This window comes from Acomys minous (assembly GCF_964271855.1).
Source record: "Acomys minous genome assembly, chromosome: 15".
In the NCBI taxonomy this organism is placed as follows: Eukaryota; Metazoa; Chordata; class Mammalia; order Rodentia; family Muridae; genus Acomys; species Acomys minous.
The window spans coordinates 79,518,565-79,546,224 of record NC_140497.1 but is presented as its reverse complement, the minus strand read 5'-3'; the positions used below and the strand labels follow the sequence as shown (position 1 = coordinate 79,546,224).

Below are 27,660 nucleotides of genomic sequence, written 5' to 3'. Positions count from 1 at the left end.
GATCTGCTCATCAGGACAGCTACCAGGTGACAAACAGAAGGGCAGGGTACACAGTGCAAAGGAATGATTCAGTCCCTAAACAGGACTGAAAAGAACAGCAAGAGAGAAGCCTGGCATGGTGGCGCACGCCTGTGATGCCAGCATCGGGAAGGCAGAGGCAGGCGGATCTCTGTGAGTTCGAGGCCACCCTGGTTCTACAAAGCGAGTCCCGGGATAGCCAAGGCTACACAGAGAAACCCTGTCTCAAAAACCAAAAACCAAAAGAGCAACAACAAAAGAATGGCAAGAGAGGGGTTGGGGATATAGTTCAGTGGTAGAGTGCTTGCCTAGCAAGTGCAAGGCCCTGGGTTCGGTCCTCAGCTCTGAAAAAAAAAAAAAAGACAAAAGAATGGCAAGAGAATTCAGCAAACTACTCAAAATCGTGCTCAGTAGAACCAGGAAGACGTGGTACAAACCTTGACACTGGTGTGCCTGAAATATACCACTGTGGTATCATTGGGGTCAAATGCAAATGTTCTGGTGTTCACTGAATCTCTCTCTCTCTCTCTCTCTCTCTCTCTCTCTCTCTCTCTCTGTGTGTGTGTGTGTGTGTGTGTGTGTGTGTGTGTGTGTGTGTGTTAGGCTTCATCTTCCATTGCTGTTTTGTTTTTTATATATAGGGAGCTCACCAATTAAACCCAGAGCTCACCAGGCAGAGCTGGTGTGGAGCACATGCCTTTTAATCCCAGCACTTGGGAAACAGAGACAGATCTCTGTGAATACCAGGCCAGCCTGCTCTACATAGAAAATTTCAGGCCAGCCAGGGGCTATGTAGTAAGGCACTATCTCAAAAAAAATGTTTTTTAAAGAAAAAAAGGAGAGAGAGAGAGAGAGAGAGAGAGAGAGAGAGAGAGAGAGAGAGAGAGAGACTAAGAGCACTTACCTAAACGACATGGGTTCAGTTTCTAGCACCCATAACAGGCCACTCATGTCTGCCTGTAGCACCAGCTCCAGGGAAATGGATTCCCTGTTCTGGTCTCTGTGGGCTTCTCCACTTTTTGAGAACATATCAACACACTTATACATAATTCAAAATAAATATTAAAAGTTGAGGTGCTGCGTGTCCTGGACCGTCTCAGTCGGGAGTTTTTGAAGTGTCAGTGTGCAGAAGATAAGGCGAGTGACAAACAGAAACAAACCCAGAGCTGCTGTTTGATTTTGAGTGTATTTTGGAGACAAGCAAGTCAGGTTTATATACACATTTTAAAACGGGGGTGTTTACGCACATGGTTATATTATTTTTTCATACAAATGAAAATACAGGATGTAGTGTAATTATGTTGTATCAATCTTGAACAATCATTTATAAGTCATTAGATTGGTATCAGTGTATGTGCCCTCTGTATCAAAGGTCAATGTTTTTTTTCATTATGTCAAACATCTGTGAATCAAGACAGTTTTTTTTTTTTTAAAGCTCATTCATCACTATCTGGAGTTTTACTCAAATTTTTACTTGTAAGTTATAATATGGACTATGATTATTTTTTAGCCATGTTTTTATTAACAAGTGGAACGGAACTTAGTGGTAAACTTGACTGAATGACCCTTGGCTGTAGTTTTAAGTAAAGGGTCTTCTAGCAGCACAGTTAGGTTTAGAAGTTTTTTGATAAGAAAAGTAAAACAAAGGCAGAAAAGGAAAACATTTAGAAAAACAGTCAGGATGTTTTCAAACAATGAGTGATAAGAGAAAAAAAGGAGGGGGACCACAATTAGCCACTCCTGGCAAGAACATCAGACCCATTTTGGGAAGCTCTCCCTATGAGTAGGGGCCGTCGCCTCGGTTTTGTGGTAACGTTTGTCACACAGACTCCACTGGAGGGGTTGTGACAGTTGTGAAACATCTAGAAGATTTAACCCCACTGGCATATTAATCCCACCCACTAAACTCTGCTCTAATGATGCTATTTCTCTGGCTAGGGTACCATTATGACAGCCAACTCCACAGGTGCCAGTGTCTCAGCACAGACATGCGAAGGAAGTCATCCTGGACCCGCCCTCCCCCCATTCTGGGGTACATTCTTTCGTATTTTTACCTTGTCCGACCCAAATGTACCTCGCTATGGAAAAGAGAATGTGTGATTGTGTGGTCGAACAGTGCTCTCGACATCTTCCCCACGAGCCGTACTCACTCCCTCCCGTACTGGGTGGTGCTTTGAGACCATCTGTTTTAGAATCCTCCTGCCCTTTCTAATCTAGACCTGGCACAGCCAGTTCCCAAGAAGCTGTTGTTCTTTTAGGGAGATCAATGGTCACAACAGCTGACAAGCCAAGTGCTAGGAATGTTCTTACTATTGTATTAGTAATTTTGCCCTTCACACGGGACAGAACTAGAAAATATGTATTTTAAGGGTGAAAAAAAAAAACCTCACGAGCTCATGTACCTGTTCAGTGTTGGTCTTCTAGTGTCCCTGCCCAGGATCCCCGATTCAGTACGTCCCATGATGACTTTTTCTTTTTGCCTCACGCTGTGTTTCCAACAGCCTCTGAACAACAGCACTAATGCTACTACAGAAATATGACTAGGAAAAACAGTTGAGGGGCCAATGAGATGCCTCATCTGGTGACAGAGCTAACCCCGAGTTTGATTCTGGGGACACACGTGGTGGCAACCAAGAACCGTGGCATGTGCATGTTTTCACACACACACACACACACACACACACACACACACACACACACACGTAAGGCAGTTGGGGATTGGGCTGCGTGGTTAATAGCACATGCTGCTCTTGAAGAGGATTGAGGTTTGGGTCTCAGTACCTATATGGCACCTAACAAATGTGTGTGACTCCAGTTCCAGACGAACAGACGCCCTCTTCTGGTCTCCACAGACACTGTATGCACATGGTGCACAGACATACATGCATACAACCACCCACACACATAAAATAAAAATGAATAAATCTAAAATGGAATTGCAAGTATAATTTTTTTTTGAGACAAGGTTTCTCTGTGTAGCCTTGGCTGTCTAGACTCACTTTGTAGACCAGACTGGCCTCAAACTCACAGAGATCGACCTGCCTCTGCCTCCCAGGTGCTGGGCCCTATAATTTTGTTACACTGTCATTATTCACCTATACTGCCTTGCATAGTTAAAGTAAATTACCTTCCTTGGATTCCTCTTCCCAGCATCCCTCCTATCTTGATGAGAACCATGCGTGTTTCTTTACTAGTGACAAGGGCTCATGTGCACCATGCATGCACATGGAGGGCAGAGACAGCTTTGGGGAGTCTGTTCTTAACCATCCACCTTCACAGAGGTTTCAGAGATGGAATTTTTTTTTTTTAAGATTTATTTATTATGTATACCTGGACTGTACACCTGCAGGCCAGAAGAGGGCACCAGATTTCATTGTAGATGGTTGTAAGTCACCATGTGGTTGCTGGGAATTGAACTCAGGACCTTTAGAGGTACAGGTAGTGCTCTTAACGTCTGAGCCATCTCTCCAGGCTCATCAGAGACAGAACTTAAGTGCCTTTGCTGCTTCATTCATCACCGTCCAATTCTGGTTTTATAACCTGTTTTATTGTTTTTGGGTTTTCCCCCCTAGGCAGCTTACTTATTTTAGATTTTCCTATTTCTATTTTTGTGGTTTTTTTTTTTTTTGATACAGGATGCCATGAGCCTAATGTCCTAGCAAATTTATTGGGATTACTTACAAGAGTATGTGTGTGGGATTATTCTCAGAACTGTGGATAACTGAAAGGCAGCCGCATTTTCAAAAGTTCCTAACAGCATGAGACACAACTCATGAAAGCTGTAACCACCCGTGCACAGCATGGATGCAGCTCAATTGGTTCAAGATTCTCCCTTCCCCAGCGATTGTTACTGTATACAGTCTTGGGGAGGCAGTCTTGTAAATCTTTTAAGTTCCTGGTGCTTCTGGTGAATTCTATTTATTTCCTGAGATTTTGCAAGAGTTTCTCTTTCTGAGTCATAAGAAGCCTACCTACTGGAAGTAATGTTTCAGTTTGAAGAAAGTAGTTGTAACAAACATGTGTTCTTGATATGAGGCCCAGGTAGCCTCACATAATTCTCAGGCCTCAGGCTCCAGAATTCCCTGAGTAGAGAGCATGTGTTGCTGTCCTTGTTAGGGTTCCAATTGCCGCGATGAAATGCCATGACTAACAGCAAGCCGAGGAGGAAAGGGTTTTGTGGTCCATCACTGAAGGAAGTCAGGACAGGAACTCAAACCAGACAAGAACCGGAGGCCATGGAGGTGTGGGGCTTACTGGCTTGCTTAGCCTACTTTGTTACAGAAACCCAGGACCACCAGCCCAAGGATGGTACCACCTACAGTCTGCTGGGCCCTCCCTCATCAATCACTATTTAAGAAAATGCATACAGCTTGATCTTTTTAAAAAATATATTTTATTAATTTATTCATATTACATCTCAATTGTTATCCCATCCCTTGTATCCTCCCATATACAGCTTGATCTTATGGAGGCATTTTTCTTGAGGTTCCCTCCTTTCAAATGACGCTAGAATTGGCCATGGCAGTTGTGTTCACTCTTAGTGACCCCTAAGAGGATGTCCATGAGAAGTGTGTCTGTGAAGGTGTGCAAGGCACAGGCCTCTGTCTCCTGACTGCAATGGAATCTGGGCTGTGTTGACAGCTTTTTCCTTTGTAGCTTCCGGGGTTTCATATGAGAAGTCAAAGCTATACAGTACTAATGTTGTCCTGTCTCTCATCAGTACCGCCTCCCCCCCGCCCCTAGCTTCTTAGAAGTAACTACTTTTTTTTTCTATCATTTTAAAGCTCTTCTCTTTATAAAGACTTACCTAGGACATGCTTAGGTGTGTCCTTTCTCATGAATCCTGCCTGGAACACAGACAGATGTGAGTCTATATTTTAGGGAGGGCCACGTTCTTGAAGCATTTGTTAATCACGTTTCTTTTTTTGTGTTCCTTTTCCCAGATAACCACATACTTGGCTTTTTAGATTTATCTTCTTAGTGACTTGTATTCATCAGCACAATTTTTACCTTATATATGTTTGCTTTGTGTTTTAAGATAATCTTTTTTGTTTGTTTGCTGTTTGGGGTTTTTTGGTTGTTTTGTTTTTGTTTTATGAGACAGGGTTTTTCTGTGCAGCCTTGGCTGTCCTGGACTCATTTTGTAGACCAGGCTGGCCTTGAACTCATAGAGATCAGTCTGTCTCCCAGAGTGCTGGCTCTTCAGGTGCTATTTTGTAGTAGTGTTATCAGAAGTATGCTATCCTGGTGGAAAGAACTCAGACTTTTTCTACCAGAGTGGGGTGTAGGGCTGGGGATTAGTTCCTTAAACACAGATAAATCTGGGGACTCCATAACTGTGCCCTTTTCCTTCCAGAGATGCCCCCACAGTACCACCAGTCATTTCAATAGGATTTTTGGATAGATCTGAAGGTTTCTCACACCCTAAGTTCAAGATACTGATCCTCAAGAAAACCCACGTATGGACCCACGTGTGAACTTGTAAGCTTATGCAAAGTTCACACGACTGGGCTTGCTAAAGGGTGGTTATAACTTAATAGAACTAACATTTGAGGCCAATACCTTGTATCCACTTGACACCTCTCACTTTTACTTAGCTGTCTAAATCCTGGGGAGTTATTTTTACGTTGTAAACGATGCACCTCGCGGAATACTCTCAAGGCCATTTTATTTCTTGGATTTTTATAAATATCCCAAGAAATGAAGGAAAAGATGATTGAATAAAAAAAAAATCAATACTGTATTAGTATAAGGTGCATACTGTATTGCAAAACAAATGATCAACAACTCCCTTTCAAGATAAGTTCAACTCTGCGTGCTCCTCTCTGGAGCTTTTTGGAGCCCCTTGCAGAACTAAACCCGAAGAGATTTAGCATTCGAGAAAGGATGTCGACGCCCTCCTCACCCACTCAAGGGCATCACCAAGCGGGGGCGTGCTGGAAACCGCACCTACTGTGGCACTGTCACAAAGCCAGAAGCACGAACCCAGCCGGTGCTCCCCGCCTTCCCTCTGACAGAGAGGCCCCGGGAGGAGTCACGTGGAATCCGAGAGCACTCCCCAGGCTTGCGCAAAGACGCCACTCAGGTTGCCAGGGGGCGGGGCGGGGCGCGTAAGGGGCGGGGCGGCGCAGGGGCGGGCGGGGCGGCCCGGCGTATTATGGGATGCGGCGGTGGAATGGCGCTGGGCGCGTGATTTTGAACAAACCCGGGTCTGTGTTTCGGAGGCGCCGCCGCCGCCGCGGCTGCTGGGAGCCCGGGGAGCGCGGCGCGAGAAGGAGGCGGCGGCGCCGCCGGTTCGGGTGAGTGTCAGCTCCGGAGATCCGGGCGGAGCGGCGGGGACCGGCGCCGGGCCCTCGGGGCGGCCGCGCGGGCGGAGAGCGCCGGCCGGCTCCCGGGCAGCTGGGCCGGTGGGCCGCGGCGGGCGGAGGGTCGTCGGGGCGCGGCCGCGAGCCGCTGGCGCCTGAGAGCACGGCTGTCACTCGGCGAGGCCGGCGCCGCCCGCCCCGCGCTCGGGAGGAAGGGCCCGGCGGCTGTTGACAGGCTCTCGGCGGGGCCCGGGAAGCAGCCGCCGGCCCCGGGCTTCTGGGAACCGGTTTTGCTGCTGTGTCATTTCGTACCAGCGCCTCCTTTCGCTGCTGCCCGCCGCCGCGTTCTTCCTACGCCCCTTTGTATGGACTCCTCTGGGTGTGTGTCCGTTTCCCTCGTGAAGCCCACCAGCCAAATGTCATAATGTCCCCGCGGTGCACGGGGGAAGGGAGCGGGGCTGGGACTCAGCCTGGCCAAGCAACGGTAAACAACCATCCGAGTGCCGGTGGACCCGGCTGTTGGAGGGGGAATAAAGTTGAAAGATGAAGAAACTGGGAACCCCTTACACGCCCAGCCTCTAGCGGGCTGTAGATAAAAAACGCTCTGGGAGCGGGTGGGAGACAGCACTTGATTAAGCCCGAGCCTGCAGACTTTTATATGGAGTTGTCATTCAAGCGAGGTAGGGAAATGAAATGGCTTCTGCTTCTTCCTTATTCTTAGGTAAACTTAAGACAGTAGAATAGCCTTTTCCACAACACTGAGATTCAGTTTGCTCATTGCAGATTAGCCCTTGAGGGCTTATACTGTAACTGAATGATAAAGAATAAAGCTTTTGAGCTGGTAATTATTAAGGCTTTCTGAAGTCAAACAGCTAAATTTGGGGGAATACTGGTCCCATTCAGAAGCCTTGCAGCTTATATGTTCTTATTCCTTAGATGATTAAATATTACTTATATCCTCTTTTGGCTACTTATTAAACTAAAGAGGAACTGGGAGGGGTGGGTAGGTAATTCCGGAAGCTTGTTCTAAAGCAAGCTGCTTATTTTTCACTGCATTGGACAAGTGTATCACCAGCAGATGGTTTTTAATTTGGAAACTTAGATTTTAAAACCATTTGGCAAGGGATTCTAGCGAAGAGCTGTGTTTCCTATATGTTAGAAGTTGATCGTTCACGAATGTTTTTCCACTGTTGAATCAATACACTTTAAATTTAGTAGCACTTGTATATCTCAAACCAACGACGAATTGACGCAGTGGTGTTTGTTCATGGCAGAAATGGTCAAAGTTAAGTGAAGAGGAAAACGGTTCAGAACTTTATTCTTAAAAAAAATAAGCGGGGTGGGGTGTGAGGAGGAAGACCCCGGTTCAGCGCCTGTAATTTAAGGGGTGTCTGAGAAGTCAGGTATGCATATGGAAATAGCCTTACTGTCAAAGTAGTTCAGTGGGTGGAGTAGAATGCCAGAGTTGGTGAGTGACGTTAAAGGTCTCCAGTGACTCTGAAATGTACATGACACATGTACATTTCAAGTGTTCTGGAAATGAAAGAGTTTGGGGTGTTTACGGTTCTTGTGTCAGATTCCGCATGGCTTGACCTCTTAACCAATATCCCTAACTTGGAATCCCGCAGGTATCACGACTTCCCGTCCCTTCCCCCCCCTCGTCCCCCCTCCCACGGGAGTTGTGGGGCTGGTCCTGGGATGATAGGTCTGGCCCAGCCCGCCGGTAAGGGCTAGAACCTCCGGTGTGCGTTTGAAGGTTGGCGGGGCGGGCGGGAGGTTTCCCCGGATATGTGGGTGTGCGCTGCTGGGGAGGGCGGGCCCGGGCGGGAGCAGGAGGAAGGGGGAGGTGACTGGCGGCCGCGGCGGCGGCGGCCGGGGCTCGGCTGTCGGGGGAAGCTGCTGAGCTGTGATGGTGATGACGAGGTGAAAATGGCGGATCTTTCGAAATACAATCCCGGCCCCTGACATACCAGAGGCGGCGGCAGAGGCGACATCGCCACGCCGGTTCCCTTCTGGGTCCCCAGGTACCCTGTAGCACTCCATTTCGGGCAAACTGGGAAAGGAAGCAGCTGGACAGAGCTATCGTGCACAGCCAAAACAAGCACTTCCCCGGGCTGGAAATTGCCCCGGACCTTCTGGAGCCCGCTCCTCGCAGCCGGAGGGTGGAGGAAGCGGCAGCCTCTGGAGGTAGCGGAGAATGGGGGTACCGGGGGCTCTCTGTCTGCAGAGCTCTTTATTTGGGAACTGGGGGAGGAAATGCGTTGCAGATCAAGAATGACTTGCCCGGAGTGCAAAGAATCGGTAGCCTCGAAATGACATCAACATTATTTTTTTGAGTATCAAGAGGACTGAGTTTGCTTAGACCTAAGGCTGCTGCTGAGGCCTAGAGGACCCGCTAGTACTTGCAGTCCTTGACAGAATACTCCAAACACCCACTCAGTGGGGGTTGCCTGGTGGTGTCCAGCAGCGGTCAGGGAGTTGTGTTTCTTTACGGAGGCACAGCATTGGCATTTTCTTCCACATTTAATGTTGGTGACAGGACATAGTCTTTAACTTGTTGGGGTGTGGGTCCTGCAAATTTTTGAACATATGGACCAGTTTTGTAGCAATCGAAAAAAAATCTTATATGGCTTTGTCATCTTTGGGGTGGCACCTTTGACCCTGCCACTTGGCAAATACAGTTGATACTGTAAATCATATTTTCTGCTCGTTTTAAAGTGGAATTTCTTCTCTGCCCCATCTAATTAAATGAATTCAGAGAATGAGGTTATGGAAGATTTTATAATAGGCTGTATACTACAAGTGAAATTCCATTTGGGAGTGTTGTTCTGCTCATAAATTTGCCTTCACTGTCAGAGATGTGATGTTTTGATGCAAGCTTTGAGTACATTAAACTGATAAAGATAATTGGAGCCTGTTATATTACAAATGTTGTTTCTTTGTTCAGGAAACTAGAGCACTGTTACCTTGATTATGAGCCTTGATTGACCTGATGATGGGCCTAGCTTACTCTTGTCATCTGATGGTTCGTACTGTTTTAGATTGTGCTGCAGGTTCCTAGGTAGTGTCCTTGCATACAACAGCAATGATACTGAAAGTCTTATATGTTACATAAAATCTTATACACTGGTTTGGGGCTTTCCTTTTTTCTTCAACTTAAATGGTAGAAAGAAGGTTGGGTCACTGACTTTGAATTATAAGAGTAAACAGATTAATATTTAAGAAATGAAAAAAAAAAGGAAAAGCAATGCCTACTAGTAATATTATGAGCAGTAATAAGTTTTCTTACCCAGGTTGTCCACAAAGTGGTATGATAGTACATATATTACCGTATGGTGTGTTGTGATATACAGGACAAATATTTTGAGTGTGTTTGAACCTTGTCTTTCACTCACTACAAGAATGAGAAGCCAAAGAATGTTTTACAGTAAATGCCTGAGAGGTTCTTAGAAGATTTAATTATTGTTGCTCATCAAAAATATAATTTGAGGGGTCAGCCGAATGGTCCAGCAGGTAAAGGCTCTGGCCATGCCACCAGTCTGGAACTTCATTCCCCTGGGATGCACATGGTGACAGGAAAATGCCACCCCCCACAAGGTGCTCTCTAACTTCCTCATGGCAGGTGTGCTCCCAGTAAGTAAACAGATGTAAAAAAAAATACCAAATTTGTGTCTAAAGAGACAGTTCATCCATTAAGAGTATCTCATGCCTCTCGAGAGTTTCCAGCATCCGTGACAGAAGGCCTCACAACCGCTTGAACCCCAGCTCCAGGCAATTTCATGCCCTCTTCTGGCTTCTTTGAAAACCTGCACATTTGTGGCCTATATGCACAAACACACATTAAAAATGACTTCTTTTTTTTTTTTTAAAGAAGAATGCATTAAGATTATATATTTATATAATTTGATCTTGCATTACTCAGTAGAATTTGTTTGCTTTTTAATTAAATTATGGTACAGTTTTTTGATCCACAACAACTAGCTTACTTGGTAGTAAGAATAATAATTTTTAAAACGTAAAATGCATTGTCAATTGTCATTGTTTTCTGTTTGTTTTGTGATGAGGTCTTGCTTTATTGGCCAGGCTAGCTTTTTGTGTGTGACCATTTAGCCTGCATGCACTTCTGTGCACCACATGCATGAGAACTCAGGAACTGGGGATGAAGAGATTGTGAGTCACTACCACGTGGGTGTTGCTCTTTGGAAGAGCCAACTTCTGCCTTCAACTGCTGAGCCCATGATCAGGTTAATTTTAATCACCTGGTGCTTTTTTGGTAGCTTCTTGGTGATTATCCCTCCCTCCCTTTTTAAGATAGTCTTTTTCTGTAGCCTAGGCTGGCCTGAAGCTCATAGTGGCACAGACTCTGACTCACAGTGGTCCTTATACCTCCCAAGTACTGGGATTACAAGCATGTGCCACCGTGCTTGGTTTGTGATTACCTTCTTCTTTTTTATTTCTAATATATATATATATATATATATATATATATATTTTTTTTTTTTTTTTTTTTTTTTTTTGAGACAGGGTTTTTCTGTGTAGCCTTAGCTGTCCTGGACTTGCTTTGTAGAACAGGCTGGCCTTGAACTCACAGAGATCCACCTGCCTCTGCCTTTCCAAGTGTTGAAATTACAGGCTTGTGTCACCATGCCCAGCTTTGTGATTACCTTTAAGCCCCCTTCCTCCCCTTTTTTGAGACAGGATTTCTGTGGCCCTGGCTGTCCTAGCTGTCATTATGTAGATAGACCAGGCTGTCCTTGAACTCACAGAGATCCACCTGCTTCTGAGCGTTGGGATTAAAGGCATATATCACTACACCCAGTTGTGATTACCTTTAGAAAATTATTTCTTTAAAAAAAATATAATTGTATCATTTCCCCCTTCTCTTTTCTTCCTCCAAAGCCTTCTATATACTCCTTATCCTTTTTCAACTTCATGACCTTTTTCTTTTTTAAAAAAAGATTATTTATTTACTATGTATACATGCTTATTTGCACAACAGAAGGGGGCATCAGATAACACTATAGGTGGTTGTGAGTCACCATGTGGTTGCTGGGAATTCAACTCAGGACCGCTGGAAGAACAGACAGTGCTCTTAACCTCTGAGCCATCTCTCCAGCCCCCATGACCTCCTTTTTCATTAATTGTTTTTATATAGGGAAGTGCATGCACACACATGTGTATTCCTAAACACATAAGTATAACGTGTCAGTCTCTGTAGTTATAGTTATTTGTATGTATGTGTTTTTAGGGCTGACCATTTGTTATTGACTAACTAATTGGTGTGTTCTTTCCTGGGAAACTCTTTCTCCCAATCTCCACATGCTTTAGGGTAATTACTTTTATTATTATTATTATTATTATTATTATTATTATTATTATTATTATTTTATTTCTCTGTGTAGCTTTAGCTATTCTGTCTTGGACGCACTTTGTAGACCAGGCTGGCCTCCTGCCTCTGCCTCCCTAAGAGCTGAGATTATGGTGTGCACCACTGCACCTGGTGTAATTTACCTTTTAAAGCTCAGTTTTTAGATCATCTTAGTAAGGACAGTTACCTATTAATAATTTAAATGTATTAGAATGACTGAAGGAAGATTTTGCCTCTGTAGAGAATCAGGTATCTGTTTTGTTTGGAGAGAAACAATATGGATAGTTTTGCTTATTTTGGTTGGTTGCTTTTCTTTCTTTCTTTCTTTCTTTCTTTCTTTCTTTCTTTCTTTCTCCTTTGAGACAGAGTTTCAGTGTGTGTAATTGGAGATTCTTCTTGCCTCAGTCTCCCTAGTGCTAGGGTTACAGATGTCTGGTATTACACCCACTTTAAAGGTGAGCCATTATTACCTAATCTGACCCAAAGTGATGATTCAAAAACGTTTAGCTTTTAGAGCATTTTGGATTTTGGTGTAGGATATAGTTAGAAGAAAAGGCTATACATAAATTCCCCAATGTGAAACTTGAGAATCTGAAACACTTCTGGTTCCTGGCACTTTGGATGAGGAATAGTCAGCCTATTTTGGGAGTTGTCTGTGAGCCCTATACTATGCACGGGAACAGTAAGCATCATTGCCCCAGAGGGTTTTCAGTTTGAGTGTCACTGCAGGTGAATTGAAATCATAGGCTAAAAGGGGCCTTACAGTACCAGGCTTTGAGTTGAGTCTCCTTCCACTATGTGGACCCACAAATCAAACTCAGGTCACCAGGCTCGGCACGGCACCTTACCAGCTGAGGCATCTCTCCAGCCCCAGATTAAAAGGCCTTCACTTGTGGGCCATGCCACGTGAGCTCACACCCAAAACAGTACGTTAATCTTTGATATATCTCCATGGAAAAAGATAATAAGTTCTAGGCCAGCCGTGGGCTACATAATGAGACCTTGTCTAAAATAATAATGGTAATAATAGTGACATTTGAAGAAAAATTATCTGATGAATATTGACCAGTGTTATTTTCCTGTTTATTTAGGACATACAATGATGCCCTTACTGCATATCAGTACGGATATCATATGGGAATATTCGCAAGAGGCTTGGGTTAGCCTCTGTCCACGTTTTGTTACTTGTTGCTGTGATATGACACCTGAACTGAAGAAGCCATTCATTCTGGCTCACAACTCCAAGTTACAGTCCATTATTTGAGGGAAGTCAAGGTGGGGGGAACCCAAAGCATCTTGTCATTGCGTCCAGTATTTGGGGGATCACTTCTCAAGTTGCTTACATTAAGAATCCTTGTTTCACGCTGTCTTCTGGGTGAGCATTGTACTCAGGACTCAGAGCAGCTGTGGTTACAAGACTGTTCCAGGCCAGGTCCAGTCCATCACGGTGGGGAAGCAGGGCGAGGCTGGCTGCCACAGGAAGCAGCAGGCTGGAAGCAGAGGCAGGCTTTGATGGAATAGTAAAGGCATGAAAACAGCTTGAAGGGAGAAGTAGTTTAGAGAATGTGGAGGTACAGGGCACCCACGTCTTCATAGTGGCTTCTAAGCGGGCCTGAGATTGATTATAGGATAAGCAGCAGGCAGAGCCAAGATTGGAAAGCGGGTCTGCTACTGTGTGGAATACTAAGAGTTTGTTGTTTGAGAGACATCTTCTACATAATCTGTGCTAGTGTTGAGCTCAGGATACTCCTGCCTCAGTTTTCTGGGTGTGTTTCTTCTGAGGTAACACTCTGTAATAAATTCTTTAAAATGCAAAAACGTAGCCCTTTATTTCCATCTATATTATTTTAAAATTTTAGATACAATTTACTTTTTTTTTTTTTTTGTCCCTGTGCTAAATCAAATCTGTTTATCTCTGCTGTGGACTTCTTTACTGTAACAGCCCAACACCCCACACACCCCACACCTCAAGCTGGGTTTTCTCCCCAAGGTAGACCTGGTTATCCTAGAACACTCATATTCTCTCCCTCCCTCCGTCCCTCCCTCCCTCCCTCCCTCCCTCCCTCCCTCCCCCCCCTCTCTCCCCCAGGCTGGCCTCGAACTCACATAGATCCACCTGCCTCTGCCTCACCCTTCCCCCACTTGTAACAGCCCTTTCTGTCCAGCATACAGTGAGCCAATGTTACCTCTTGTTGATTCTTCTTCTTGTTGTTTTTTAAAGCTCTCAGACCATAATTTCTCAAATGTTCTCAAAGTCAGAAAGCAATAAGTACCTCTTAGTTAAACTGCTTATAGAACTGTAAGCTAGTTAAAAGTTCAGGCCTTGTGGATTTTTTGATAGTACTTTCAGAGGTTATTGTTGAAAAGCTTTCTTGAAGATAGTTTCTTAACTTGCTAGCATGTCTATGATGGTATGGATTTCGTGTTGAAAACACTGTAAAGTCCCAGAGCACCTTACAAAGATAGTTCTTTTTTTTTTTTTCCCCTGAGACAGGGTCTCTCTGTGTTGCCTTGGCTGTCCTAGACTCATTTTGTAGGCCGGCTGGCCTCGAACTCACATCGATCCATCAGCCTCTGCCTCCCAAGTGCTGGGATTAAAGGCGAACGCCACCACGCCCGGCCTAGATAGTTATTTTTAAAGCCTGGCAGAAATAATGGTAGGGTTTTTTTTGGTTTTTTGTTTTTGTTTGTTTTCTGAGACAGGTTCTCTCTGTGTAGCCTTGGCTGTCCTGGACTGGCTTTGTAGACCAGGCTGGCTTCAAACTCACAGTGATCTGCCTGCCTCTGCCTCCCGAGTGCTGGGATTAAAGGCGCGCACCACCACGCCCGGCTACTGGTAGAGGTTTTTAATGGCATTCCTTCCTTATGGCTAATTTATTCACTTTCCAAATTTCTATGGAGAGGCTATTGTTTGCCAGCTCTATTGTAGGCCCTAGGGTGAGAGGGTGTGATGGTGAGGAAGGTGAGCAAGTCTTCCTCCTGCTGCTCACGCTCTGAAGAAGTGGGTGGGGTGTAATCAAGTACCAACAAATAGACAAGGACTCTCTAATAACAGTAGATGCTGTTCAAGAATGCGGTAGGATGTAGTGGCCATGAGGGCTGTGTTGGACAGAGGGCTTTTAGTGTCATTGAGACAGAGTTAGAAATCATTAGACTTTCTGAATTGAGTGACTCTGATTGGGCCTAAAGCGTTCAACCATTTTCAAGTGGGAGGAAGTGAAAACCTGATTGACTTCCAGGCACTCCTGCCAGTAGATGCTTAGAACTTCCATGCTACAAGCTGTAGCTACTGAAGCCATGGGAGGTTCTATTTCTGTTCTGGGCTCTTCTCCTCCGTCACTGACTGGTGGTAACTCCTGTGCAGGAGAAGCAAACTGGCCTTAGCTTTCTTGGCCTGTGAAGATCCTCTTTCCTTAGAATAGACTTCAACATTGATGAAGACACATATGCTAGCACATAGCTTCCATTCCAAAGGGATAAAATTAGGGTGATGAATCATGTAACTAAAGGGCCAAACCCTTTTCTTGCCATGCTCACAAGCTTGTTTGGAGAATTTATTTTAGCCATGGTTAGCATGCCCTGTGCGTGACCCTAATGGAAATATATAAGGATATTAGGTGCTTTGTAGACTGCTGAATGGCTTCTGAGGTGCTCTGTTTCTGGAACTTTGCGCTGTCCCATATTATTACAGACCGGATAGACCAAATTAAACCGTTTCTCACTACAAGTGTAAAAAGACACGCGCGTGCTTCCACTCCTGCAACTTAGTGTTGCTTGTGGGTGTTCTCTTTCTCTGCTCCCTTCCACCCTCCCTTCTTCTTTTCTTCCTTCTTTTCCTTCTTCCCACTTTGCTTATCCAACTGTCAAGCAGTCTTACCTTGTGACTCAGGCTGGCTTTGGAATTGCCTCAAAATAAAAATCCTCCTGCCTCCCAAGTATTGGGATTTCTAGCATGCACCACCATGCTGTGCTACTCCAGGTCTCCCCCGCTTCTCTCTTTTTAAGATTTATTTTATGTATATGAGTGCTCTGTCTTCATGCAAACCAGAAGAGGCATTCAGATTACATTACAGATGATTATGAGCCACCATACAGGTGCTGGGAATTGAACTCAGGACCTCTGGAAGAGCAGCCAGTGCTCTTAACTGCTGAGCCATCACTCCAGCCTCTATTCCAGGTCTCTTAACAGGATGAATGTAGACTTAAGTTTTCTAACAGCAGAGCATTCTTTTTTTATTTTTATTTTTATGTTCAATGGTTTGTTTGTTTGTTTTTACAATGGACTATGTTCAATGGTATTTTGCCTACATGTATGTCTGTGTGAGGGTGTCAGATCTTGCTCACAGGCAGTTGTGAGCTGCCATGTGGGTGCTAGGAATTGAACCCTGGGTCTTTGGAAGAGTAGTCAGTGGTCTTAACGACTGAGCCATCTCTGCATGCCCCCAGCAGAGCGTTCTTTAAAGGATCAGAAGCACAATACACAGAAGAGACACAGCAGTCAAAGCCACTATCACATTTAGGAGCTTTAATACCCTGTCAGTGGTTATTTAGTGCAATTCTTTTGGTTTATCAAGACAGGGTTTCTCTGTATAACAGCCTGGCTGTCCTGGACTTGCTTTGTAGACCAGGCTGGCCTTGAACTCAGAGAGATCCACCTGCCTCTGCCTCTGCCTCCCTGGGATTACAGGGATGCACCACCACTCCCGGCTTTAGTGGTTATTAAAACAATAGAGTAGTTGGCTTTTTGTTTTTCTTATTCATTAAGTTGCTTTGCTTTTTTCCTTGCTGTACAGCCCAGGCTCTCCTGACACTCAGTAGTGTCTTGAGTTTTGGGGTTATAGGAATAACTGTACCACACACCTGAATAAACATGAGTAGGAATATGGGCCGTACAAATAGTACTCAAAACCAACTTGACATAACACTTGTAGACAACTATCTTCTGTAACTACAGAACATGTGTTCAAATGCACAGAGTGAAACATTCATGAGGATGGATCAGAACTGACTGACAAATCTCTTATTTTAAATTAGGGAAATGTGAGAGTTTGTTTTGACGATAAAAGAGTTAAACTAGAAATTGATATAAAAATCTCCAAATGTTGAGGTATTAAATACTATTGTCAAAGATGGACTCACAAGGACTATTAGAAAAAAACCAAACATTTTTTTCCGAGACAGGGTTTCTCTGTGTAGCCTTGGCTGTCCTGTACTCCCTTTGTAGACCAGGCTGACCTTGAACTCACAACGATCCTCCTGCCTCTGCCTCCCAAGTGCTGGGATTAAAGGCATGTGCCACTACTGCCTGGCTAGGAAATGTTTTGAAGTGAATAAATAGTAGTAAAAGTTGACCTTAATGGGATGTATTTAAAGTAGCATCTGTATTCTTTTTGTCGTTGGTTTACTTTTTAGGTTTCAGTGGTGTGCTGTAGGTATAGAAGGCTTGAAAGTCACTCGTCATGCCCTCCAGAGTGGCAGCTCTGGGAGCCAGTGTGATCTTCAGCATGTCTGACTGCACCATTCCTTCGCTTTTGAGTGTTTTCTTGCTACTTTGGGGAAAAAAACAAGGCTGTAGCAGTGATCTGAGCCACAGCTTGAAAAATTATGTTTTTCTGGGGACAGATAGCAAACATAAGTTTTGCAGGCATAAAATTGCTTATATATGTTCTTCCCCAACCATGTAGAAATGTAATTAAACAATAGCAAAATACCCTTAGAGTGAGAGTGATATGGAATAGCATTCTGGGCCTCTAGGCTGGATTTACTGAACCCTCATCCTTGTTACCATTTTAAGATTCTGGAAAATGAAGGCCAGATTACACCTAAAGAACTGAGAAGGAAAAAGCCAGGCGTGGTGGCGCACGCCTTTAATCCCAGCACTCGGGAGGCAGAGGCAGGCGGATTGCTGTGAGTTCGAGGCCACCCTGGTCTACAAAGTGAGTCCAGGACAGCCAAGACTACCCAGAGAAACCCTGTCTTGAAAAAACAAAAGCAAAACAAAACAAGCAAACAAAAAACCCCAAACCCCCAAAAAACAAAAAACTAAACCAGACTAGAGTTCAGCAGTTAACACAAGTGTGATACATGATGGAGTGGTCTTTGAGATTGGTAATAAAAATCAGTTTAACTTGCAGGCTAAAGTAGAAAACCATCTGATTTTCTTGGTAGAAAAAGCATATGTCCCTTCCCCTCCCCCCATGCGTGCGTGCGTGTGTGTTTTGCTGGAAATGAAACATTAGGCTTCGTACATATGAAGTCAGTGTTCTACCATTAGGTTATATTTCCACCCTCACTCCTTTTGAGATGCGTCTTGATATGTACATAGGTGTATTAGTTACTTCTCTGTTGCTGTGATAAAATACCATGACCATAAAATAACTTGAGGAGAATGTTTATTTTGGTTTATGGTTCCAGAGCAAGAGTCCATCGTGGCAGGGAAGACATGGCATAGGAACAGGAAGCTGGTTGGACACACTTCCTTCCATATCCAGGAAGTGCAGAGAGCAAGCAGGAAGATGGGGCTCTTAACCCTCAGCGTCCTCTCCCAGTGATGTGCTTCCTCACTGGCCATCCTTGAGCATTGGGACTGTTACCCATTCAAACCACCACCCAGGCCAGCCGAACTCACAGTCCTTCTGCCTCCACCTCCTAAATCCTTGCATTACACACAAACCACCGTTCTTGGCTTCATTGAGTTTTTACAGATGTAGTCATTTTTACTTTGTATGTATGGCTATCTTACCTGTGTGTCTATGTACCACATATGTACAGTACCCTCGGAGTCCAGAAGAGGCTATCAGAGTTACAGGTGGTTGTGGGTACTGGGAATGCAGCTCCATCCTCTGCAAAAGCAGCCAGTGCTTTTAGTGCTTAGTTGCTTAACTATTTCTCTAGGCCAAGTTTTTTTGTTTTTTGTTTTGTTTTCTTAAAGGCTAAGCAAGATGGCTTAGCAGATAATGGTGCTTTTAGCCAAGCCTGATGACCTACATTCAATCCTAGTGACTCACATGGTGGAAGGAGAGAACCAGCTTTGTCCTCTGACCTCCACACTTGCATCATGAAACTTATGTACCCCACCCCCTACAAGTATATACTTAAAAAAAAAAAAGATCATTTGAAAAAATAAGAAAACATAGTGGAGCCGGGTGTGGTGGTAAACATTTGTAATCTCGGCACTCGGGGAGGCAGAGCGAGTCTAGGACAGCCAAGGCTACACAGAGAAGCCCTGTCTGGAAAAACAAACAAACAAACAAATAAAAAACAACAACCCAGAATGGAAGCCAATCCTTTTCAACTTGATAAAAGAAAGATGAGAAACCTACAGATAAATAAATGGCATTGATTAGCAGGCAGGGACATCTGTTTTCACTCCCTTAAATCATCAGTTTGTGTGATGTCACAGCAAATATAGTAAGGCAAAGGAAATAAAAGGTGTGCAGATTAGAAGGAAGAATTACACCTGTTATTTGCAGACGAGTATTGAACATTTTAAGTAATCTACATAGAAAAGCTACTTAAGCGTTAAGTAGGCTTTGGATATGGGACAGATACAGTATACAGAATCATGTCTCTACTAATGACAAACATTTGGAAAGTGGGAAAACCATTTATAATAGCATAAAGACAGAGTGCTCAGGGGTGGGCTGAACAGCATGCATCAGGTGTGTACACTTGGAGTATAAAGATATGCAGTTGGCAGTTGACTTATGTGTCTTTGTATTTCTGTATAAACTGCAAGGAAGACAGTAACAGCTCTTGTTTCTTGTTTTGTTTATGAGACAAGGTTTCTCTGTATAGCCCTGGCTGTCCTGGTATTCACTCTGTAGACCAAGCTGGCCTCAAGTTCAGAGATCTGCTTGCCTCTGCCTCCTGAGACTAAAGGTGTGCACCACCACTGCCTGGCAGCAGCTCTTGTTTAAAAATTTTTTTTATGATGATGTGTGCCTGTAATCTTAGCTATTGGATCGCTGAGGCAGAAGGGTCCAGCTTTCAGGTTAACCTGAAGGACTTAGCCAAACCCTGTCTAAAATAAAGTAGAGCTAGGACTGTAGCTCAGAGGCAGAGCATTTGCCTGTCATGCACATGACTCTGGACTGTTCACCCAAACTAAAAGGGTTATAAAAAGCAAATGTTCTTGAATGCTACAGTATCTTCCTCCTCCTCCTCCTCTTCCTCCTCCTCCTCCTCTTCCTCTTCTTCCTTCTCCTCCTCCCCCCCCTCCTCCTCCTCCTCCTCCAATGTGCAAAATGGAGCAAGGTGGTGGTTGTGCAACCTGGTCTACAAAGCCAGTCCAGGACAGCCAGGGCTACACAGAGAAACCGTGTCTCAACAAACAAACAAACAAACAAAACACAGTCAGAACCTTCTGGCTATTTTCCTGTGGCATACAAGAATTGTATATATAGTGCGCCCTTCCATGCAGCATGCGTTTTGAGTGGATCTTTAGCGTTGCTCTCATCTCTAGTTCCCTTCCTTTTGACTGTTACATAATATTCTCCTGTACAGATCCCCTGCACTTTGTTTATCCACCCACTTAATAATGAGCATTTGAACTCTCTCAGTTTGAAACTTAGTTATAAACATTAAGTTCAAGTATTATGGCTACGTCTTTCCATTTCTTTTAAATAATATTAATACATACCTAGATATGGACTTGCAAGGTGTTTTAAAACATCTTTATTTTTATGTGTATGAGTGTTTTGCCTACATGTATGTGATTGCGCCGAGTGCATGCAGTGCCTATGGAAAGAAAAAGACAACGTTGGATCCCCTGGAACTGGAGTTGGGATGGTTGTGAGCAGTATATGGGTGCTGGGAACTGAACACACACCCTGTGAAGGAGCAGCAGCGGCTCTTAGTCTCTGCAGCCTCACTGAGGTTTCGGGGAGGCTTGTTTTCTGAGATGTGAGACTGCAATTCAGGTTCGTTCTGGTATGAAGGCAAGGATGACCTTGAACTTCTAAGCCCTCTCTCTGCCTGCCTTCGTCTCCTGAGTGTTAGGGTTAAGGCGTGTGTCACCATGCTGGCTTGTGTGGTGCTAGGCACGAATATCAGGGCTTCATGAATGCTAGGAAGCATGTTAATTATTAATATAGTTATATTTACATTATAAATATACATATATATGTTTAAGTGTATATATATAAACGTTGAGGGTTTTTTTGTTTTGTTTTGTTTTGTTTTTGAGAAAGACTGGCCTTGATTTCTAACCTTCTTGCCTCTACCTCCCCGTGTACTGGGATCACAAGCATGTGCTCCGTGCGTGGATGTCTGTTGTTCTAGGGACTGAATCCAGGGCTTCGCGTGCATGAAGCAAGTACTCTACTGTCTGGCAGCTATGACTCATTACTCATGAACTTGGCCGTGTGATTTTCTTCCTCCACTTGCCTTCCACATACTGGGATTCAGGTGTGAGCTACCACATCAGGCCAACCTCCATATTTAAACAACCTACTGAGTCTGCTCTAGCCTCTTTTAAAAACCTTACTACCAGGAATTGGACATAGCAGCTTGCACACTACACAAGAGCTATTTTTACCCACTTACATCTCCTGTCCCTTCTAATGTTTTTATAGCATGGTGTTTCCTGTTTCAAAAGGTGAGAATTCAGTAATTGAAGATTATCATGTTAAGTGAAGTAAGTCAATCAGAAAAACAAAGACATTTCTTAGAAATGAGGAATCTAGTTTTTTCCTCTGTGCTTGCCTAACATACACTCTACCACTGACAGCTATAATAATAATTCTGTCTGTCTTTTCATGTGCAAATTGTGTGTGTGTGTGTGCGCGCACGCGCCCCTATTAATAGCTGAGACAGGTGGCACATGGCTGTAATCTCACTATTTGGGAGGTAAAGACAAAGGGTCGAGAACTCAAGGCCAGCCTTAAGTTTTTTTGTTTTTGTTTTTTTGCCAGACATGGTAGCACACACCTTTAATCCCAGCACTCAGGAGGCAGAAGCTGGCGGATCACTGTGAGTTTGAGGCCAGCCTGATCTACAAAGCGAGTCTAGGACAACCAAGGCTACACAGAGAAACCTAGTCTCATAAAAAAAACAAAAACAAAAACAAGAAGATTTTTAAAAATGTTAGCTTTTAAAATTCTTATTGTGCTGAATGAGTCCTTTACATATGCAGGAAAATCATCAGTCACAATAATTTGTAGCTGAAAGTAATTAGTAGGTTTGCAGACTTTGGGGAAACTGGAAAAGTGGGTGTGGCACACAAACTGGGTACTGAGCAGAGCCAGAGCCATAAACACTCCTAAATATTGAACACAGCTCATGGACACTGACAGTTTTACAGGCATTCACAGTACAGGCTCACAGGGCCCCACCTACAGCCACACAGTCTCTACCACACACAAGGGCCCCACCTACAGCCACACTGTCTCTACCACACACAAGGGCCCCACCTACAGCCACACTGTCTCTACCACACACAAGGGCCCCACCTACAGCCACACTGTCTCTACCACACACAAGGGCCCCACCTACAGCCACACTGTCTCTACCACACACAAGGGCCCCACCTACAGCCACACTGTCTCTACCACACACAAGGGCCCCACCTACAGCCACACTGTCTCTACCACACACAAGGGCCCCACCTACAGCCACACTGTCTCTACCACACACAAGGGCCCCATCTACAGCCACACAGTCTCTACCACACACAAGGGCCCCATCTACAGCCACACTGTCTCTACCACACACAAGGGCCCCACCTACAGCCACACAGTCTCTACCACACACAAGGGCCCCACCTACAGCCACACAGTCTCTACCACACACAAGGGCCCCACCTACAGCCACACAGTCTCTACCACACACAAGGGCCCCACCTACAGCCACACAGTCTCTACCACACACAAGGGCCCCACCTACAGCCACACAGTCTCTACCACACACAAGGGCCCCACCTACAGCCACACTGTCTCTACCACACACAAGGGCCCCACCTACAGCCACACAGTCTCTACCACACACAAGGGCCCCACCTACAGCCACACTGTCTCTACCACACACAAGGGCCCCACCTACAGCCACACTGTCTCTACCACACACAAGGGCCCCATCTACAGCCACACTGTCTCTACCACACACAAGGGCCCCACCTACAGCCACACTGTCTCTACCACACACAAGGGCCCCACCTACAGCCACACAGTCTCTACCACACACAAGGGCCCCACCTACAGCCACACAGTCTCTACCACACACAAGGGCCCCACCTACAGCCACACAGTCTCTACCACACACAAGGGCCCCACCTACAGCCACACAGTCTCTACCACACACAAGGGCCCCACCTACAGCCACACAGTCTCTACCACACACAAGGGCCCCACCTACAGCCACACTGTCTCTACCACACACAAGGGCCCCACCTACAGCCACACTGTCTCTACCACACACAAGGGCCCCACCTACAGCCACACAGTCTCTACCACACACAAGGGCCCCACCTACAGCCACACTGTCTCTACCACACACAAGGGCCCCACCTACAGCCACACTGTCTCTACCACACACAAGGGCCCCATCTACAGCCACACTGTCTCTACCACACACAAGGGCCCCATCTACAGCCACACTGTCTCTACCACACACAAGGGCCCCACCTACAGCCACACTGTCTCTACCACACACAAGGGCCCCACCTACAGCCACACTGTCTCTACCACACACAAGGGCCCCACCTACAGCCACACAGTCTCTACCACACACAAGGGCCCCATCTACAGCCACACTGTCTCTACCACACACAAGGGCCCCATCTACAGCCACACTGTCTCTACCACACACAAGGGCCCCACCTACAGCCACACTGTCTCTACCACACACAAGGGCCCCACCTACAGCCACACTGTCTCTACCACACACAAGGGCCCCACCTACAGCCACACTGTCTCTACCACACACAAGGGCCCCACCTACAGCCACACTGTCTCTACCACACACAAGGGCCCCACCTACAGCCACACTGTCTCTACCACACACAAGGGCCCCACCTACAGCCACACTGTCTCTACCACACACAAGGGCCCCACCTACAGCCACACTGTCTCTACCACACACAAGGGCCCCATCTACAGCCACACTGTCTCTACCACACACAAGGGCCCCACCTACAGCCACACTGTCTCTTGATTTCTCCTACTACAAATCATGCCCATGACCTGGATGCTCTATTCATACTAAATGAGATAATCTGAGTGTCTGTATCCACAGAATCATAAATATTTGGTTTATTCCTTTCTAGGTATTTATTTTTTAAAAATGGAAAGACGTAGCCATAATACTTGAACTTAATGTTTATAACTAAGTTTCAAACTGAGAGAGTTCAAATGCTCATTATTAAGTGGATGGATAAACAAAGTGCAGGAGATCTGTACAGGAGAATATTATATAACAGTCAAAAGGAAGGGAACTAGAGATGAGAGCAACGCTAAAGATCAACTCAAAAAGCATGCTGCATGGAAGGGTGTACTATACAATTCTTATATGCCACAGGAAAATAGCTGCACAACCACCACCTTGCTCCATTTTGCACATTGTAAAGAAGAAGAAGAAAAAAAATCACGTAGCCAGGCTTAGTGGCTCACACCTGTGATCCCAGCCCTCCGGGGGCAGAGGCAGGTGGATCTCTATGAGTTCCAGACCACCCTGGTCTACAAAGTAAGTCCAGGCAGCCAGGACTACACAGAGAACACTGTCTGAGACTACAGGTATGTGACACTACAAGTGGCCTTTTATGAATCTTAATGTAAATATGTGGTATGCAAGATACAATGAGCAGCCCATGTGGAAGGGTCAGGTCCCGACCCACAGGTTGAGAACCATTGCTTTACAACATGTAAAGGTGGGGCTCGGAAGAGGGCTCAGGGGCTACAGAAAGAGTACCTGCTGTTCTTCCAGAGACCTGGAGGTCATTCTAACACCCATATGGGGTGGTCCTCAGCAGCCTGTAATTCCCTCCAGAGGGTCTGATGCTCTGCTGTCTAATTGTTTGGTAGGTGTTCATGATTTAGATAGTATTGTTGTTTGTTTTCTTGTTTTTGTTTTTTCCTAGATAGGATTTCTGTGTGTCCTTGGCTAACCTGGACTCGCTTTGTAGACCAGGTTGGCCTCAAGCTCACAGAGATGCCTGCCTCCTTCCTCCCCGGTGCTGGGATTATAGGCATGCGTCATGGAGCCTAGCTATATTTTTAGACGTTAACTAGTGATAGTTTTTCTGGGATAGCACTGTTTTGTTTGGTTGGTTTTTGTTTTTGTTTTTTATAACTCAGTCAGATCACATCCCAATTGTTATCCCCTCACTTGTAACTTCGAGAGCATCTGAACAGGATGTCCTGTATATGAAGTTCTGTATGAGCAAAAATCCAAAGCAAGTATGTTGTGTGGGCTTTCAGGACAGGGAGGTGACCTTGAAGAGTTAAGCTTGTTTTATTCTTTAAAGCACCAGTGATAAAGTGTTTGTGGTACTACAATTCTGCAGTTAAAATGACTAACTTTGGAACCGTTCACACCAGAGTTGGAGTCCACTCTTTACCATTCACTAGTTGCCCTGGGCAGTTATCCGACCTGTCTATGCTTCTCATCTGTAAAGAGGGGTGAGGAGGGCAGTTATGTCATGCTTGGCACAGTAACTTCTTAACACTGATGGCTAATTTTGGTAGCAGCGATATTTGCCATTGCTACTAAGCACAGTTCACTGTTTGTATGTATTAATTTTTGGGTAGCCCCAGAACTTGCTGCAGCCCTTCTACCTCTGCTTCTCCAGGGCTAAGGTTACAGGCATGAACTACCAGCAGCTATATGTGCTACTCTGAATTTTGGAATGATGATTATATTTTATTTTTATATTAAAAAAAATAGGAGAGGTGTGGTGATGCTACCTGTAATCCTAGTACCCAGGAGGCTGAAAGATTAGAGGACAGTCTGTGCTAGGTAGTGAGATGAGAGCCTGTCACCAAAAGAAGAAAAGTAAGGCTTGCTGGTTGGGTTCTAAAGGACTTTTGAGGTTCTCTGAGCAAACAACTTACTACTAGTTCGTTACCTGGACACACTCTACAGTCTTTAATACAGGCTGATCCTGGAACTCATTCCTTTATTAGAAGTTCCAAATGATTTTTAGCTAAAATCATTACAACTGGTTGGTCCATAATCTGGGCTTATTTTTTCCTCAATGGGGACTGGCAGTACATTCTTTTTTCATTTTTTATATTTATTTTTGTGTTATATGTGTTTTGCCTGCGTGTGTGTATGTGGAGCGTGTGCATGCCTGGTGCCTGTGGAGGTCAGAAGAGGGCATTGGATCACCAGGAACTGGAGTTCCAGACTGTTGTGAGCCACCATGTGAGTGCTAGAGGCTGAACCCGAGTCCTCTGCGAGAACAATTGCTCTTAGTCACCGAGCATCTCTCTAGATTTGGATATTGTTGGATAGGTCCCCTTTGACACTTTAAATGGGAGAGGATTTGAAAATCATTTCAAAGAATAATTCCCTTAGTATGAAGCTAATTGCTTAGACGTGGGCCACACAGTCTGCTAGATTCTAGTCATGAGGTAGACTCATCTAGAAACTCCTTTAACATGTAGTGGGTGTTTATAAATAGGGCAGTACAATTTGTAGATAGGTCATTGAGGATTTAAAGATATTCCCATATCTTAGATCCTTAAAAGCTAAGATTCGTGAAAGTGGCATAATCTAGCTAAGTATCATATCTTCTGTTGAATTGTATATCAATGTCAAGACTGCTTATTTCGTCATTTACAATGGTTTTGAATGTATTTTTTTTTTAAAGCTGCTTCAAAACCTGGTAACGGGCTTTCCCTTTTCTTACAGCGCCTGGGCATCTTTCTAGAAGCAGAGCAATCATGGAGGTGGTGCCGGCTGAGGTGAATAGTTTGCTTCCAGAGGACATAATGGACACTGCGATAACTTTAGTGGACGAGGATAGTATTGAGGCTGTAATTGTGTCATCCCCAATTCCCATGGAGACAGAGCTGGAAGAAATTGTCAACATAAACTCTACTGGTGACTCTGCAGCCACGCCTATTTCCACGGAACCAATCACAGTGTACAGTAACCACACTAACCAAGTTGCAGTGAATACCACAGTTACTAAAGCAGATTCTAATTCCACAGTGAAACCAGCATTTCCAAGTGGCCTTCAAAAACTTGGTGCTCAGACTCCTGTGACTATATCAGCCAATCAGATTATTTTAAACAAAGTATCACAGACATCTGATCTTAAACTTGGCAATCAGACCCTTAAACCAGATGGACAGAAGTTAATTTTAACAACTTTGGGCAAGTCTGGTTCACCAATTGTTCTGGCACTACCCCATAGCCAACTACCCCAGGCTCAGAAAGTTACAGCTCAGGCACAGCCAGGAGATGCTAAGTTACCACCGCAGCAAATTAAAGTAGTTACGATTGGAGGGAGGCCAGAGGTGAAACCTGCCATTGGTGTCTCAGCGCTCACCCCAGGAAGTCAGCTGATTAATACTACAACTCAGCCCTCTGTGTTACAGACCCAACAGTTAAAAACAGTACAGGTAAAAACAAAAAACGGGGCGTATTATGTAAAGTGCATGTAAAAAAATTAAACTGATTCAAACTTGTATTTATAGGGTTGTTAATTGCCTGACTTTTAATGAATTCTTATGAATGTTGTAAGTAATTGTGTGGATTTGTTTTGTTCTTATATTTGATATGTCTAATGCTCATGGAAATTTTTGCCATAGCACTTACAGCAAACTAAATTTTAATTAAATTCCAAATTGTATATTTATAGCCTTTTATGCATTTTATACATAGTGGTAGTTGGCTACAAGGGCATTATTTTGTTGGCATAAAGATGCCCAACTTACTGCAAAGTTATCAAACCAATCCATCTTTCTTTCTGTTTTCATGGGTAATTAATGACTGAGGGCTGGGTAAACTTTGCTGTTCTAAGAACCC

The 27,660-nt window shown here is 44.7% G+C and overlaps 1 protein-coding gene across 6 annotated transcripts in view; it reads left to right on the top strand.

Moving 5' to 3' along the window:
• The first annotated feature begins 6,165 nt into the window (after positions 1 to 6,165).
• The window catches only part of LIN54 (lin-54 DREAM MuvB core complex component), a 69,189-nt gene continuing 47,694 nt past the window's right edge, over positions 6,166 to 27,660 (top strand). Inside the window, exons 1-2 of one of the 6 annotated variants that reach the window (XM_084759961.1) lie at positions 6,166 to 6,317; positions 26,539 to 27,254. In XM_084759961.1, coding sequence (XP_084616087.1) covers positions 26,571 to 27,254 — 684 coding nt within the window. In that variant the 5' untranslated portion in view covers positions 6,166 to 6,317; positions 26,539 to 26,570. The other 5 variants (XM_084759960.1, XM_084759963.1, XM_084759962.1 and 2 more) reach the window with 5 other exon arrangements.